Raw genomic sequence first — 18746 nt, 5'->3', positions numbered from 1 at the left:
AGTCATTCTCTGTGTTTAGCATCACGTCAGTGAAGGCCTAATTATTTTGGAAATGAATACTACAACTCTTCTGAGCATTTATTTCCTTGCTCTCCAGTTCTTTTCCTATTTTGAAGTTAGTAAGCTATAGATAGAATTTTTATGACCGAGTATAATTTCATTTGAAAATATCACAAATTTTATTTTCTTACAGAAATAACAGGCTTCAATTAAATTTTAAGTTCAACTTCCTAAAAACTGTATTTTTTTTAGAGGGGAAAGAGAAATCTTAAGCTTACTATAGCAAAAAAGAAAAAAAATAGACAATTTTTATTATATATTTCTAACTAATTCCCACAAAATGTCATACTTCATCTAAACTGGCATTATTTTGGCCTTTGATTTTGTAGAAAAGTTAGATGCAATATTCACTCTAATTGGAAAGTGCTTTGGCATTTCAACATCTTTAAGAAAGTGAGGAAAATAAGTTCATTCCACAAAACTTTCATAAACCAATATTCTTCTTTCAAATTTCAAGAAAAGTCTTGAATTAATGCAAATTAATGACAGTAAAACGCCACAAGATAAATTGCTTCAATTCACCTTTTCTACATCAGCTGTATTCCGAGCATCACTCTTAGCAGAGTACTTCAACCTTTCAACACTGCCCAAGTAACAAGCACATTGTAAACCAGGCCCATTTCTACAGTTCACATTTCTTTTGATGTTTGGGCAAAGGCATCCTTTGCTAAGCCGCATATGGGAGGTCTTTTTGCATGTTTGCTAGTTTCATCAATCTTGGAATTCTTTTAGGTCTGGGACATGTTGTACAGTTCTGGTTTAAGACCAGGCATCTAGAAGCTGCTCTGAAAAGGCAAGATAATGAAAGTATCTTATAAAAAAAGAGCATGTCCACATAGAGCCAAACAGAAGACCCACAGGGACTACTTCAAATCAAATTGTCACAGTAAAGCTATTAATCTTGGGTATGAAAAGCAAGACAGCTATGTTTTCAGGGTGCCACACAGGACTTGATATTCTCCATCAAGACACATAGCTTATTATTAGCCCATGAGGATGTAGCTAGTTGCTTCACATCCCAAACCAACAGGAAGATGGTGGGGTATGTCTCAGCTCACTGTTCTCAGTTTAGCAATGAACTTGGCAATCTAATTTTAGCAGAGGGAAAAAAAAAAACAACAACTTATTAGCTTTTTTATATTTAACTGCTTCCTACACATACTTGTGGCAGTGGATTCTAAAGAAGAAAAGCTGGGGAACAGCAAAGGATACTACTGGGCAAAAGAGCAGGAAGAGTAGTGCTGCTGCTGATTGTATTTTAATAGAAAATAAGAATTATCTGTAACTCTTGCAGGCATGACATTGTGGAACATACTTCAGATAAACAGTATGGTAAGCAAACCTGTGTGGTACTAACTGAAATTGGTAAACTTCTGGACAAATTTATATGACCAGCGCTGGTGATAACACAGGCTATATTATGGTTCCGAGGATGTTTCCTTGGTCCTGCTTTTCTGTGACTTGACACGTTTTTAATTAACAGACACACACCAGCCATGTATAACATATGCCCATGGTGAGGTTGCGCATGCAGCAGAGCTCCCCTGCAGTGCTGGCTGCTTCCTGATCCTGGGACACAAGGCCTGCTAACCACTTTGAAGTGGTCCACCAAAAGCCGATGTTAAAAGAAGCCAGTGAAGAATGGAGAGGTTTTTGGTACTATAAGTTCACTTATTACATGGCTTTGCAAAACTTCCCTGCTCTAGGGCAAAAGACACAAACCACTCCCCAACTACCTACAGATCTCAGTGTCGTACACTGAATGTTAGTAGGTGGGAGGGGCCACCTGGAACTGCCTATCTTGTGGATGAGAGAGTGTTCTGGAAGTGTAGTGAAGATGTGCTTGATACTGTGCATAGAATCTAGTTCCACAGAAACCGTCTGCTAAAGCTATCCAGTACGAATGGTTCCAATATTAATGTTTTACTTTTGAAACAAAGTAAGACAAGATTTCTAAGGTAGTTGCAAAGCACAAAACATGAGGAGCTTATAGTGAAAATTCAGAGTGATCCTGCCTCCTCACTGCAGCTTGTGGCATGAAGATTTCCTCTTCCTCTTTATCCCATAACTGACCTTTTCCTTTGGCTATTTCAGCCTCCTGTAAAGCTGACATCTGCAATTTTTCCAGAATTGGCACAACTCATAAAGTCAAATGGTATTTTCTCCTCGACTAGGTTCTAAAGTGATATTATTACTTTTGTAAGGTGCTGAAATGATACTCTTGATAGCAATTGAAATCACAGTGCGAATAAATTGGTTACTTTACATTGACAGTTTCAGAGAAATACGAGGAACGCATTAACTGAGATCCTGGACTGCTGCACTTAGGTACATGGTGAAAACTTCATCTTCTCTGCTCAAAGTCTAAATGATTTTATATCAAACATCACTTCTAATACTCCCCCCCCCCCCCCCGCTTCTTTTTTTTTCTCTTGTAGAACATCCCTGTTACTAAGGGTAAAAAAAATAATAAATCTATACCAGCCTGATTTTATGTGATTTCCCCAAATAAGAGCTTAGCTGCTCTCCAAACACTTTAGTGTTTTCAGGATAGCTGAAATCTTGTATTTAAGGCAGTAAAGCAAAGGTGTGTGATTTGGGATGGGGCAAGTTAGGGGATGCTAACATAAGCTCACAAAATTTAGCAGTCTTCAGCAGAAGAGTTAGAACAAGTTGCTGGAGGATTTCTCCTCTACCCAGCCACTTCTGGTAGTGATTCCCTGCTTGCAATAGTCTCTTCATTTTTTTCAATGTCAAAGATGTTTCTCCTGCCTTTCTGTAGGCAACTTTCTTCTGTTCCTGAGTGAATAACTTTTCTTCAGTTAAATCTCTCCTAAACCCTTACTCATACATAAAAGCTTAACAGCATGAGACGGAAGCAACTAAAATTAGGAATTTAGAATCTATACGCAAAATAGTCTGGTTTTCAGACTGTGTACTTCCAAAAGGACACACTCTCCAGCTGTTATCTATAGTGAATACATTAACAGCACTTAAAACATTTATCTTTTATGATAAAACAAATGCAGTTCTCAAACTCTTCCAAAAGATAGCTTATGGGTTCCCAGCAGCTCTTAGCTTTGCTCATGAAGAACAACTCGTTTTCAAACATTGACAATTTTCTTGACTCCACTGGTTGACGTTTTTACCAAGAGAGGACATTTACCAATACATCTGTCTTCAGACAGAATTGTCTGCTGTTTCTTTTCAATCACTTCTGTAGACTTTCTTATACTTTCTGTATCTTCACCTAGTCTTAAAGTTGTCACTTAATCTGTCATACATCTACATCTATGTTGGAGACGTATGATGCTATACAAATTAAATAGTATTATACCTTACCCTGCAAGTTCCATTTTTATAAGAACATGAATATCATCCTTTGTATTGTGAACATAAAATAAGGAATAAAGAATCCGTTCAGGGATTTCTGGTGGAATAAGCATGAATCAAGATAAAAGAGAGAAAATCCTGGTCTTTAAACTTTCTGCTAAAATTCCCTCTCTTGAGGAAGGGGAAAATAACACAGCCATATTTCAAGATTTGGTTAGCTAATATCTGTGGAGAAGAAAAAGTCTAACATTGAAAAGCAAACCTCAGATCTGTAGCACAGTATTTCTAGATTTTCTTTAACACTTAAGAATTTTAACTAATCCTTGCTTTCATTTTTGCTGCAACTCAACAAACTTTCTGCCACTACTTATCAAAAGCATACATGGAGTTACTGTTCCAAGTATCAGTGTACCACTACATTAAAACAGTCTGTTGGCCTAACATAGGACTCTGTAATACTGTCTTTTTCTAGAGTCCTTATCCAGTTGAAAAGTTTACCTTACCATATCAGTTATTTTTGTTTGGAGATATTTTAACTTTTTGTTCCTAATGGAAGCCAGTTAGAAAAAAGAGGGTGAGGGGTTAAACATACATCTGGTCTCCCTATTTAACATAGAGGTTTATTTTTTGCGTGTTGCTGATGATAATTTGGGGGGGGGGGGGGGGGAGGGAGAGACAAAAGGAAAAGTAAAACTTCCCTGCCGTAGCACTTGTATATTTTGTTATGAAAATGGCAGCCTCCATTTCTCATTTGACATATGAGATAGCTCTGCCATAAACCCCTGTATTTTTTAGCTTTCTGTTTAATTGTTGGAGCCAAGAAAAGGAGGTGAAGAAATAAGACAGATCTTTCTTCGGCTGATACTGTTTAAAAAGTAGGCAAGCATGGCTCTCATTATATTTAAGTGAATTAGCCTGTTTCCTTTAAAAAAGAAGGGAGGGGGAGGGTGGGAGTAGGAGAGATTAACAAGCCACCAAGGGCCTGCTGTAAGATTTTGACACTTTTAGTGGCTTGTGACATATGACTTGTGAGTATCAGCTCTCCTTCAAAATCAGAAAACAAATCTATAATTTGGATAAGGAATGAAAAAAAGAAACAGCAAAAAACTCTGCTACAAGGTCATGTTAACCACGATTCATTAGCAAGGTATTTATTGGAACAAGGGAATGAGATATGATCTTTAACTAAACTCTGAAATTATTATTAAATATCTGGAAGTCTCTAACATTTATCATCCTTTCCTAGCTAAAGCACATGTGATGGACCTCCTGAAGACATTAATCTAATGTGTCCAAATACTGCAATAATGACACAAATTTCTACCTGTTCTCAAGATGTTTCACATCATGAGCTTTTACATCATAAAATCAATACAGAAAGGTCTCAGAGGAGCTTACAGAAATAGCTGCACAACTATTACACCTGAAAATGTAAGCGTACTTTTCAATTAGGGCCCTTTCAGGTTCTTCGGAAACTTCATCTTAAGCAGTACATAACTTGCATCATCATACAATCTACCCTTCTATTATGTCTGTGAGTTTGTAACAGGAGTTTTGCATGTAGAACTTCTATAGCTTGGCACACAAAACACATGTATAAATGAAGAGCTTACATAGATATTTATGACTGGTTACTGTGAAAAGCAGAAAGATTCTGAAACTACCACGAAAAAATATTTAGTTGAAAAAATAACAATATGAATATTAGAAAATGCCAGACTGAAGTTTACTCAAACACCAAACTTACGTTCCCATCACCATTAAGGTCTTAATGAGAAGCACCTGGTAACCTCAACTTTAACTGAGGTAACAGGAAGTAGTTAGATGTTTTACGTACTGGTTTTCCTGCTCATCATCACAGATACAACTTGAGTCTGCAGTGGTGTGTGAGCAGAGGTATCCTGACATCTGTAATTCCTTTTCTAGGGGTTTTAAACTGATTATAGTCTGGAGGTCCCTAGATAAGAGTGCTGTCTAATACTTCCTCCATCCACACAGTGGCTGGTTGGAGTTTTTTTTAGCATTATTGAATTTGATACTTCAGACAGCACTAAAGATATTCCTAAATATAAGCACTGGGGTTTGCCTTTTTTTTTTTTTTTAATTTCATTTTTGACACAGGAGTTACTGCAATTCAGTCTGTACTAAAAGCTACATCAGTCTTGTTATGTCCCGAGTACAGCTGGAAACAAAAGGTTACATCTTGTTTACCTTTATGGTCTACTGTTTAAATTTATAAAATCAGCAAAAAAAAAAAAAGGGAACAGTTCCACAGAAAAATTATTACAGATATTTTACAATAGTGTTTGTCTCCAAATCCTCATCTTTACAAAGTGTTTCCTGTTTCATAAGCAGAATCATCTGCAAGCAGAGTCCACAAATGCATGTGTGGTAGAACTGAAGGAATAAAGCAAGCATGGTGAATTTTGAGCAAATCTGGATAATGCTTTGAGGAATTATTTGGTGTGTGGTCTGAGGCAAGAAGCCACAGAGAGGCGGAAGTTAATCTTATGTTCTCCCCAGCTGCAGATATGTTCTTTTCAGAGCAGGCTGCAGGAGGAAACACAGAAGAAATGACCAAGAGACCAGATTAATTCCACATGAGCCAAGTGTCAGCCTCATTATGTGTTTTCACTAAAGTTGAAAAGACTTTAACTTGGATGGCTGTCATTTCAAAGAGGAGTTGTGACATGTAAAAGTAACTGTAATAAATTAAGCTGAAAGAATAATGTCTGTAACACTAAAGGGAAAGTATCAATAATAATTAATTATAATAATAGTAATAACATGGTAATAAAAGAAATAAAAAAAAAAAAATTCCAGTAGTTCAACAGCAACACATTGGCAGCATTTCATGGAAATTAGGGTAGTCTTAAAAATATATAATAGGGCCAAGTACAATAAATATGAGATGGAGGTCATATGCTCAGATTTCTTTGACTGATAAGCCTACAGTAAAGAGAGTGAAATAACAATTATATTTTAAGTGTTTAATCATGGAGATAATATAGGTCCTTGAGCTGAAACCTCTTAATATTCATACTCTTAAAGCAAAACAAATTTTGACATCACTCATGATTATAATGTTCATACAGCACAATCAGTTCTAGAACTCAGCTTGACAGAAGGACAAATCCAATTTGTGCCTAGACCCATGCTGTCTGGTTAGAAGCTGTTTTGTTGTTAACTTTTGTATTATGCTATGCAACAAATTTGTTGAGTAATCTTGACAGAGTGCTTGCAAGAGAGTCTACAGAATACGTATTTTTTTTCCCCTTGGGAATCTTAAGCTTTTTCTGGTCAAAGGACAAACATCTAAGTGTGCTAGAGTTAAGAATTAAGCCTAATCTTTCCTGTTCTATAGGATGACAAAACTGCCCTCGCTATTCCTTACATCCAAACCTTTCTGTAAAAAGAGAATGATTACCCTCTGGGCAGGCTTTTTTTCCCCTGGCACTCACCACAGTGTTACTGGTGTGCTTCACAAATAATTTGCTTTCATAACACCCTTGCTCTTGCAGGAAGTACTACTATCCTCATTTTGTAAGCAGCAAAAAGCCAGAGAGATTAGAGTCAAATACATTGAAAGATTTTGAGGTACAATGGATAACATATATAGGACCTGATATTTCATCATATTAGTACTTTATGGCTAATGAACCCTAAGTTCAAAGTTTAGTTCCCTCAAGCTATCCTTGTGCCAAATTTTCAGTCTTTTTCCCTCTCCCCTAAAGAAGATTCCTCCTCTGTGTTGCTTGATCACTGTGAGGAGCACAAGGAACTCAGAATGAGTCCCCCTGCTGCCTTTTTATGCTGAGGATATCTTCACAGCACATGGTGAAGGATATGAGCCTTTAGTTTCCCACATCCTACATCATTATTCCAGCCCTTAAGCATTTCTGTCTTGTTTCGATAAAAATTTAAAAAAAAAAAGAAAAAAAATTCACTGTGGTCATCTTTCTAGATCTTTCAGAATTTTTTGGAAGTTCAAAATTCCACAAACTCTTCTACAAACTTGTGTTGGACTTTTTCTTTCCCAACCAATTCAGTTGCAATCTTAACACACTAGCTGTTCTATGAGGTATGTGCAGCTGAAATGCACTTCCTCATTCAAAGCAATGTATTTTATACACTGTATTTACTAACAGTAATCTTTCTGTCTTCCATACAGTGACCTAAAAATGTTTTAGCAATGTCAATAAATTCAGTCTTATAGCTCTTAATACACAGTTATCATCAGCTTTGAAGCAATTGGCAGTCACTGTTCTTGACTGGTTTACGCCATATGAGAAAAGTACCAAGGAATAACTAATTAATATATAGCTGTTACATAATTTAAATACCATGGGATGTACAGATTGGGTTCCAATTACTACTCCTCAGGTTATTCACGTACATGAAGCTGTGAAGAAATATCTTTACATAGTACTTTGAAAAGAGGTTTTTGTTAGTATTGCCCCCCTCCCCCTGTCCTGCAGTATCTCCCACTGTATATTGTCAGTACGAAACATCACCATTGCCAGGATAAATAGAATTGCCAGTCTGGATAGAACTGCCAGTCTGCATGATCCCAGTATTTCCCTTCATGCTCCTTAACCTAGGACTACCCACAAAGCAAAGCCTAAGGGAAGGAGCAAAACTGCTTGAATCGAATCTAATTTGGACCTCAGAAAGGCATAATTTGCACCTTCCAGTGCTAACCTTAGTAAATTTTGTTTTATCTGTTTAAGTGGTGTAAACTATGCATTGCCCTAAAAAGTGAGTCATTGCTTGTGTGCACTCATGGGTGCCTGGAAGCAGAGGTGATGCTGGTCTGTGAATAAACAGGCATGACAGTAAATTTTACTGTTGGTAATAATCAGCACACTTACATATGTTCCTTCACCCAGCATCTTCACCTGTAAGAAGCTGAAACAGTTATAACTTCCTTCCATTTCTCACATGCTAGTCACTTTCTAAACTATTTTTGTCAGAACCAGGTGAAGTGGTAATTTACAGAGTTTGGATGTCTGGTCAGAACACCCAGTGAAATTCAGCTCTTACTAATGTCCCTCTTCAGTTTACACACAATGGAGCCTTAGCCTAGCCCTCTGGCCAAATTGCCTGCTGCTGACCCAGCCAGCTGCTAAGGGTACCACCAAAACCACATATGTGCCTTCTACAGGAGGGGGTTATCTTTTCAGCATCTAACAAGCAGACTAACAAAAATTGGCCACAGCTCAGCTCATGTGGCTAGCTCTAGACTGCTTCTGCTGCATCTTTTCATACTATCACTAGTTTTGCAGTTACGGATCCTCAGTGAGTGCCCAGTTGCTGTATTGCAGTTATTAGCACTAGTGTTTTGAAAGGAAAAGTGTCCTGCCATCAGAATGTGAGCCACATGCACCACTCTGCTTCCCCCAAGACAGAGAAGGGCACAGTGAAGTCAGATAAGGTTATAGTTCAGGGGGAGGTTTTCATTAGCCTCCTTGTCTCCATACGTCCTAAGCAGAGACTAAGCAGGTACTTAATTTGGCTGGGAGAGGTACTTCCAGATGAGTATGGTTTACATTTCTAATGTTTACATCCAAGAAAACCACAGAGGCAAAATGTATAACTGGGAAATCAACAGAACAAAGTTTGTTCTCAGTGTAAATCAAAAGACTGTTTCATTGATCATCAGGAATTTTAGCATCTCCTGAAAGATCATAAAAATGTATGAAATAAAGGCATCAAAACTGCAGTCTGATAAAACACACTTCATATTACAGTCATCCCATATTCTAGTCTAGTCTGTATATTCCCTTTCTCACTGTAGTAAAAAACTTGTAACTATGTAACTACTTTAAATCTTAAAGATAAGCTAACAAAATATGACTCGCTAACATACCAGTCAAAAAAATACCTTAGTCCACTTGTAACCCTATTCCATCCTCAGAAGATTAAAACACCTAGAAGTTTAGAATATCTTTCTGTCCTTCATATGTTTCTCATAACAAATATTGTTGATAGTACTGGCATAGTAAAATTTGAAAAAAATTTGAAGAAAACCCAAACAAAATACCAGCTTTTTCATCAGTAACAGTGGTTTGCTTGTGGCTCTTTCAAATAGCAATATATGTGAGGGCAAATTTGCCCATCTTTCTGCTTGCAAGTAGTCTGTAGTGACTTTGACACTAAGAATGAAGTAGATTATTAATCCTCTTGAAGAGGACAGGATGAAGAAAATCGCAGAGCGTGTACCTCGTAGTGTCTAGCATCTATAGTACTATAGATAAGTACCACAGATATCTATAGTATCTATCAGAGAAGACAATGAAATTGGGAGTGGGAAGAGTTTATATTCCAATTCTAAGTACACACTTAGACAAATTCAACAGGCACCTTAATGGCTTCATAGGTTCAGTCTGTGAGCAAACCAATGATGCAGTGAGATGACATGGGACAATTCCATCACCAATAGTCCACTGCTGCCAAAATGGGTAAGTCACACTCCTCCTCTCCCCACTTCTCTCCCACTCACGACACATGCTACACCTATTTCTTTCTTGTCATTCTTTCTAGTGTTGCTCTGGGACTTGTCACGCTTCCCATCCCCTTCCTCTAATGTGAACACGATATAATTTATTTACGCCCAGCCTTCACTTAGCACCGTAACTTAAATCCCAACTAAACAACATCCTGAATGCTTCGTCATTCCTTTCCCAACTCCCACACAGACTGCCTACAGCTGCACAGATGTGCATCAGGAGCCTGAAAGAAAACTTGTATGTTCTTTATTTCTATGCAATATTTGAACCTCTAATATCAGTGGCAGAGGAAGGAAGAGCAACTGGGCTCCTCAAATCCCCCATTTTCACTTCTGCTCCCCACGTAGGAAGAGGAGTCAGGAACTGTGAAAACCAACTAAGTTTTTGTCCCAAGTATATGTTTTCCACCACGGAAGGAGTAGGCATCATATTGCTTTCCTAAATCAAGGTTTATGAAAGACCCGATCACTGGTTTTATATAAAATTTATGAACATTCATGTTTCTACTGTCTGTAGACTTTTCCTCTTTTGCACAACACCAAAATTATGGAAGAGGGAATGGAGAAAATGAGTGAAATTTTTTTGTGACTTTTCAACATTTCCTTTTTCTTGAAAGTCAGCTTTGGTGCATATGAAAATTCCCATTTAACTGTAGAAGATATACACTACTGAAAAATTATTTAGAGGTAAACGTGAAAAGGGACAGGCTAATAATTCTTTAGGCTAACTATAAAATAGAATGCTTTGCCGCTGACATTGTGAGTATATCAATCCAGTAATTGGATGCACGTGTTAGGAGCAGTAAAAAGGCACTGTCCAGTTGTCCACCTTACATGGGAATCTACTTTGAGTGTATTCTTTGATTTACTGTTGCAATTAGAATGGAATGTTCAAAGTAAGAACACAAGTGACCTAATTTAAAAACAAAGAGTGCCTTTAAAGCCATTATTTAAAGTGTGACCTGGCTCACTTGTAACCATTTCTTTCCCCTCCAACTTCCATTTGTTGCACTGTATTCATGAAGTAGCATAATCAGTTTTAATAATCCACTCATCTAACGAATTCAGTTGTAATATCCATTCAGTGATTAAAGGTTAAGCCACTTCCTCCTCACTCCTACCCTTGAAGATTTTAATTTTCTTCATGAACAGAGTTCTCCCACACTGAATTTTCAAAACTTCATGCAACAAACACTGTTTCCTATGTCCTTTTTACTCTGTTGCAACTAATAGAGCTCTTTTACAACAAACTGGCACTACAAACAGAAACAATACAGCTAAGGAAGGATATTTATAGTTAACAGAACTAGTGTTTACAAGTCCCATTGACTACTTTCCCTTGTTCAAAGCATCTGAGCAATGAAAGGCTGAAATATATTAAAATATTGTATCAAGTTGTTGAAACACAAGAAGGAGTTGTTTGGTAGGTACACACAGACTAGCGATACCAACACACTTATCAACCAAAAAACTATATATGGGCTAACATTAACTGAGTGAATTCTTTATTTCTTAACTAGTAATTTCATTTTTATAAGCCAAAGCAAGCAAAGGTTACTTTTCCATGCAATCTTATCTAGCTGATGGTGGTTGTAAATGCTGATAAACATTCAAACTATCTGCACTATTCAAAATGGCAAAGAAGTCATTAGATGATAAACCCAGAATAATAGGCTAAGGTAGCTCAGTATCTTATGGCAACTGCAAGCAATGGTAGCAAGTGTTCAAATTTTACAAATTGGAATTTCAGCTCAGTGATATTTTACAGAAGGTGGCACTGGTTCAGAAAGTTCTTCAGGAAACTGTGAAAACAAATAAAATGGGACATGAAGGGAGCATTAACAAATCCCAAGTCAACCAAATAATTTCTTTGCTTTGCTGACACTATTTCTATAGTCCTAAATATTAAGCTTTACAAGCACAATATTGTTTACAAAGAGGTTTTTTCCCTATTTAGAACCTTCCTTGTACAACTGTATTTCTTGCTCAGACTAAAAGTCAAGAATCCACCACAACAGGAGATGTTGCTCTATGTTCATACAGGTACCTGCTATTTTTAACTTAAGACACACAGGTTAACAAGATTTGCTCACAGAATGGTTTTTCTTCTTCCAAAATGAAAGACTCTGCAGAATAAATGAAAACTCCCCTATTGCAGGATCTGATCTGACTCCCATTTGAAGTGAAAAGGCCCCTATTCACACACACAGCTCAAAGACATCTGAAAGTCATCTTAGAATGCCTTATTTCAAAATAGAGGATCTTATCCTATGAGTGAATGCATCCAAGATGTTTCAGAAGTGTAAGCACATATTCTATATTGCTCACTCAGCTAATGCCATCTTCAAGGGAAGTTTCACTGAGCCACCTGAGAACCCTCCTATTAAAACAGCAACACAGCATCTATAAGCCTGCATGCCCCTTGATTTCTTTCTTCTGAGGTTTTAAGATCAAACTTCCAATTACCCCCATTATTTTTTTTTCTAAAAGTGGCTATAAGTTAGATTTATGAAGACAAAAAGACCTCTTACAACTGTGTATTTTGAACAGATTTATGACAGGACTACAGTATCAGCATGGAGGGTCCACAAGGCAGGAATGCAGTAAGGGTAACATGAAAGTGTCATGTAGATGTTAAATAGCACAATTCTTTCCACATTCATAAATCCTAGGTGTCTAAGGTTGTATATTGCTGGTTATAAATTATGTGAGTTCTGCAGAAGAAAAAAAAGCCTTAAAGTGAGAAATCATCTCCATGAGAACTTACCCATTTTGTATTAAAGAATTTCCAAGTACTTCACTGAAACAGTATTATTTCCTATTTAAAGTCTTTTGGTTGCTTAAAAAGTAAACCAGATACCTATGGAGAATAAAACAACAAAACATATATGCCTACTAATCAGTCTTCAGACACACAGGGAAAAGTTCTCACATTAATTTACAAACATGAGTTCATAAGGAGTTGATAAGCCCCAAAAGGTGGTTTCAAAAATGTTTAGTAGGAAAATAGCACATTTTACCAAGTATTCCAGTCTGGTTTGAGCTTTACAGCTGAGGTTAAGGGACCTAATAAGCTTTATGATTTCATTACGCCTGAGGTATAGTAAAAAAAATTAGTATCAAACTGAGTATACTTAATCAAAACACATTTAATGCTGTTTTTATGTATATAACCACAAATACAACACAAACCTGTATTTATATGTCATGCGTACAAACACACACTTAAACTCTTGATAATAACGTTCAGCATTTCTAGAAGACTGGTTGTTTACAATCTTTTGGGCTACACAATGGGGCTTAGAATTTTCTTGCTACAGTCACTGAGTTGCTAATCTGATCCCACAATAACTAAAGTAAAACCAAAGACTGTTAGGGACTTCAGCAGATCCTAAAGCTATGTATAAAAGATAATTGCATACTCAGGGAAAAACCTGGAATAGGTTAGCTGGTGAGAAGTAGCTAATTATTTCATGCTAGGTCCCTCAGTAAACACTTTTACTCTGCAACTGCAGTGCCTTTGCACTGTTTGGATTAATTCACTTTGGATGCCTAGAAGGCCGATTAATAGAATCTTGGTTGGTGTAAGATCTTTCAGCTTTCCTTGGTGTAAATTAGCTCACACAGCTGAGGCTCCAGCCCCTTCTTGTCCACCTTCTTTGACCGAGCAGAGGTGACACTAGACAGTGGCTGTACCGCCATCTACTGTAGGTTTTTAATAGCACTACTTGGTCTACGCTCGCAGAAATCGCTGCACCAATTCCTCCCACTAACATCCAAGCTCAATGACATAGTCTCCGTTCCCTAAACACGTACTTAAATAATGGCCTGATCCTGCAATCCTTGCTCAGGCAGGACTCCCCCCTACAGACTTCTGGTTGGCTGCTACTAATCAAGCATTGAATATTGTGCTACTGTTCTTCAGCTACTAAGATCTGTTCTATAAATTAGAAATCTGTGCTTCATAGCATTATAAACAGTTGTTTTAAAAGTCAACTGAAAATAGTATAATGCTGGAAAATACATTCAGATTTTCCTGAACCAGCTTATCATGTGTTCCACAGCCTGACGAATGCTATTCATTAAACCCAAATTTTCACTACCTTCAAGAAAGCTTTCTGCAAAACACTTCAAGTGAAGTCAGAATCTGCACACATGCAGCTCTTTCTCAGTTTAATATATGGCTTAAGCTTCTCTTGGTCATCCCAGGCCTCAAGTTATACTGAAAACTTCTGTAATTCCTCTTTGGAGGTTTTTTTGGTTTTGTTTTGTCCCGTCCCCACAACTACTTAAGTCACAAGAAAGCAGTACAGATCTCCTTATTCATGCATACAAATGACTGTCAAGAAGAGGGGCAAGAAACTTCACAGCTGTGGTGTTGAGGGATGAGGTAGTCCCAAACTGCATTTTGAGGACAAAACTTGATATGCAAGGAACTATAAACCAAAACCTAAAAAGCATCCTACTTCTATCTAGTGACACACACCCTCTAGCTATGCTAAATGCTGTTAAGTTCCCCCAGCCTCCTGACAAAGTACTCAGAAGCCACCTTTTTTCCCATTACCCGATAGGTAGAGAAAAGCTGATGGAATAGTTAAAAGCAATCAAGTTGGAAAACATCTGCCAGAGTAAACTTTAATTTAGCACACTCTACACAATATTTATAAAGAAAATCTATGAATGCTGCTTGAGTCATTTAAAAGCTGGAGACTAAATTCTGTTTTCTGAATGTTTATTCTGACTCTCCAACTGTTCTTCTTGACAGTGCTTAATTGGCAGACAGCCACGAAAGCTGTTGTCTAATTACACAACATATAGTGATCTTACAGCCCTACAGATAAGGCTTTACTGCAGCATAAATGGATTTTAAACATTAGCATACGAGAAAAAGAAAATTAGCTTCCAAATGAGGATATTTCAAAGTCTTGTGTGTCAATAGCCACTATTACTTAGGAAAGCATAATTTTGAAAGAGGAACTTAGAGAGTAATAATTTTTTATGTTAAATGGGCTACAATTTAGTTGGCTGGGTGGTTAACTCTATGCATGGTGGAGTTCTAGTCATACCTAATTATGTATTTTAGACTATCTTAAAGATACAATATATCTGCATGGATTCAGTCCAGCTGGGGGTTATGGAAGTGTTATGATGGCAGAGCTACACATGAGGTTATGAAAAGAATAGCTTTTGTGAATCACCTGCAACATTTTGCTATAGAGACACCCTTGAAATAAAGGCACATTAAACATATTCTTAAATTGTCTCAGGCTAGGTACTTCTGCAGAATATACAATATCACATTGCAGATTATAATGACTGCTAAGGAACATAAGTCAAACAGGTTTATCTTCTGCTAACAAGATCCTAATTGTTTTGTATTAAAAGATGTTGTACTCTACATCTGACTCTGCGATTTAAGTGTGGTTAGCCAGTTACAAGTTTTAAGATGATGGGAGTTCTTTCTTCACTGCACATAAAATTGAGGGACAGGATACAACTATGTATAATAAAGGCATTGTTTTGTTTTTATATGAAAAAAAATACATTCTCCTCTCTTTCAGCAGATACTCTGCAGATGTGACAATGATGATATCACTGAGAATGACAGTTCTCTTTCTGGTGTACTGACTGAAGAACTAGGGAAAGAGAATCATACCACACAGTTGCAGGGGGTTGTTCTTGCATGCAGACTTAACAAATAGAAAGTTGTATACATGAATTTCAGCGTAGCTTACCTTTTCTTGGTAAGATCTTGCAGAAGCTCTTGCATGTGTGCAACTGAACAGCTCTGCTGGTTAAGTGGGACTGCTCAGAGCATTAGTTACTTCTCTGAGTACACTGTTGTCAGATTGGGCTCCTTACACAGAATGGCTTGATGCTCTCAGAGGAGTTTTCAGAATCCCACTTTAGGGGAATTATGACATCCTCCTCCACAAACAAAATTAATCTAAGAAATACGGTGCTAAGACCTCATTCCAAACAAATACAAAGTGAAGCCTTTGTCAAACCTTTGTTTTTCAAGAACTTGGCTTCCTATGAAATACAGACAGGGAGGCGGTAAGATTCAGCTGCTTTGGCACCTAAAGCTTGTACAAACATTAAACGTGTGATAAAGTATGAAGCTGCAAGGTGGAGCAAGTGAAGTAGTGACATACGATACTGCAGCCTTCTCCTCCCTGTTTCTAAGCCTATACTACATGTACTTAAGAGAAATACAACTGAATTAACAGTAATGTCTATCACGCGGCATAGCAACCTGCTGAAGAACTCCATACTTTACACGTTAGCTAACAAGGGATCTACTTAAGTTCCCAGGTTTATCTGGATTTATATAAACCAACTCAAGAACCAAAACGTGGTTTTCCACCACTGAAGTGGGTCAAGAGAGTTTCCTCCAACAGTGGCATAACAGCATGCTCCTATAGTGGGATGTAGTCACATGAGAGTTACAATACAATATATTTTGGTTTGCTACATACAGTTACTTCAGTTTGAGATTACACAAAAGGAAAACTGAATAAAGGCTACATTTCTAGCACTGACAGTGAAAAATACATTACCAGAAGCCAGTTAGTACTAAAAACCTAGTTAGTGCTACAGAAAACTTCAGCCATGGAGACAGCCATATGACTTTTGCTTTGAAATACTTTCTAAAAAAAAAACAAAAACAAAACCAAACAAAAAAACCCACCCAAAACAAAAAAAAAAACAAACACAAAACCAAACAAAAAATTCCCAACCAGAAACCCATCCGACAATGAAACGCGTGTGAGGTCTAAGGGAAGGCCGCCTCACATGTTTACAATGGGGCAGCAGCGGTACGGCGGCGCTGCCGCCCCGGAGCGGCGGGGCGCACTCCAGGGACGCAGCAGGCACCGGCATCGTCGCACCGCGGGTGGCTCCGCGGCACAGCACCGGCTGCCGAGCCCGCCGGGCACCCCCACGGCGGACAGCACACTCGGGGCAAAGACCCAGCCCTCGGAGCAGCCCCTGCTCCTGGCTGGAGAGAGGGCAGCGGGAGAGACAGATCTTAATGCTGCTCAGGGAGAAGAGCGTGTGTGTGTGCGTGTGGGAAAACGATGCATTGTTTCAATACAGCGTTCTCGTCAAGACACTCGTATGACAGGGGATAATGATTTTCAGATTCGGGAGACAATGCCCCCCCCCCCCCCCCTCCGCCCCGCTCCGCGCCACATCCTTACAAATCTTTCTAATTTGCATTTCTGCCAGGCAAAGAAACAAACCGTGCTCGGTGAAGGCATTTGCAGAACAAATGTAACCGGAGAGATCTGCAGATATGGCCTGGCGAGGAGCGTAGTCCCTGAGGAGCCCACCCTCCGTTCCCCTGCCGAGCCGTCACCTTCCCCTTCCTTTCCCTCCCCGGCTCGGGATTGCGGGGCCGGGGCTTCCGCCGCCGGGCGCTTGGCTCGGGGGGCAGCGCACCGGCAGAGTCGTACTTACTGAAGGGGCAGTTCTCCTTCTTGGTGCCGCTGACCTTGCCGTTCTTCTCGATCTTGAGAAAGTACTTGTTGTAAGAGTAGAGCTTCCTCTTGCGCACATCTCCTTGGAGGTGATTGTAGCTCCGCACGTGTCTCCCCGCACTGGAAGGAGAGGAGAAGGACGAGGGGAAGGAGGAGGATGATGAAGAAGAAGAGTTGGTGGCCTCCGGGGACAGCATGTCCTGGCTGAGGTCATGGCAGGTGACAGGCACAGAAGACACCAAGAAGAGCAGCAGTAAGCAGCAACAAGGCAGGTGGGAAGAGGCTGAGGCACCATTTATCAGTATCCATTTGCACATTGTACTGAAACTCTGGGCGCTGGAAAATGTCTTATCAAATGAAACATACTGGAAGGGTAAAACCTGGTAAAAAGCAAGTGGCGAGCCGGTGGTTGCTGCTTCTGGTTAGATTCCTCTGAGCTCTGATCTGGCCTGAAGTAAGTGTACCAACATCCATAACTCAGGGGACAAATCGCCTCAGAAGTTTCTGCCTTTTAATCCTTCGAGTCCTCCCTCAGAAAAAAGGCTGTTGGATTTTTTTTTTTTTTTTTTTTTTGGGGGGGGGATTGCTGTGGTTAATCCTCTTTCCTTATTCTCTTCCCTCTCCACCCCCCCCCACAAGCACATACACTCCCCAACCTGGTTGGAGACTTCCCAGTAGTTATTTTGTTCTCTTCCTCACTCCTTTCTTCACCATCTTAGATGCAGAAAGGTCTGAAAAATAGATGACACCAAAGTGAACAACAATAACAACAACAACAAAAATAATGAGAGGAAAGGGGTGCCAGGAGGGATTTTTCACTCATACCCCTTACAAACGCACTCACACTTTGTGGCTTTGCACCTTCTTCTGATCCCCACCCTCTCGCCTTTTGCAAATCCCAAACCAGTTGCACGACACGTCCTTTCTCACTGACAACCCCAGAGCAGGGATTGTCTTTGTTTTGCTTTGAATCCTCCAGAACAGTATTAAAAAACAATAAAAAAAAAATCGGGGGGGGGGAACCCGAACTTGTTCCCCCCTCTTCCCTTTCTCCCCCCTCCTTGGGTTGTAAACAGGTTGGAAGTTGTAGCCTAAATGTCAGCGAATACAAGTCAGAGGTGGGATGTGCCTCTGGTGGTCAACCCTTATTTGCAGGGGGTCAAACAGCAGTGGGACATCTGAAACCCGTTTGCAGCTGGAGCGAGCGGTGCCTGCTGCGGACGCAGCCCCGGGAGCTGCCCTCGTTTCCTCTCGCGCTGCAGCGGCAGCCGCCGCCGCTGCCTTCGGCTCGCTGCTAATTGCTCCTAAAGCGTCCTTCTCCTCGGAGCGCCGGCCACCAGCATGGTTTAGAGACTCATGCTTTA

The 18746-nt window shown here is 39.2% G+C and overlaps 1 protein-coding gene across 1 annotated transcript in view; it reads right to left on the bottom strand.

Annotated features, from left to right (window-relative positions):
* FGF10 (fibroblast growth factor 10) overlaps window positions 1-17918 on the bottom strand; it is a 59797-nt gene extending 41879 nt beyond the window's left edge. The window contains exon 1 of the mRNA XM_057403081.1: window positions 17363-17918. Within this exon, the coding sequence (XP_057259064.1) occupies window positions 17363-17699 (337 nt within the window). The 5' untranslated portion in view covers window positions 17700-17918. The remainder of the gene's footprint in view (window positions 1-17362) is intronic.
* Window positions 17919-18746: the final 828 nt, after the last annotated feature.

This window comes from Pezoporus wallicus, unplaced genomic scaffold (assembly GCF_028554395.1).
Source record: "Pezoporus wallicus isolate ANWC-B61680 ecotype Strahan unplaced genomic scaffold, APGP_CSIRO_Pwel_v1 contig_2997, whole genome shotgun sequence".
In the NCBI taxonomy this organism is placed as follows: domain Eukaryota; kingdom Metazoa; phylum Chordata; class Aves; order Psittaciformes; family Psittacidae; genus Pezoporus; species Pezoporus wallicus.
The sequence above is the reverse complement of the archived record's forward strand: the minus strand, read 5'-3'. Positions and strand labels throughout refer to the sequence as shown.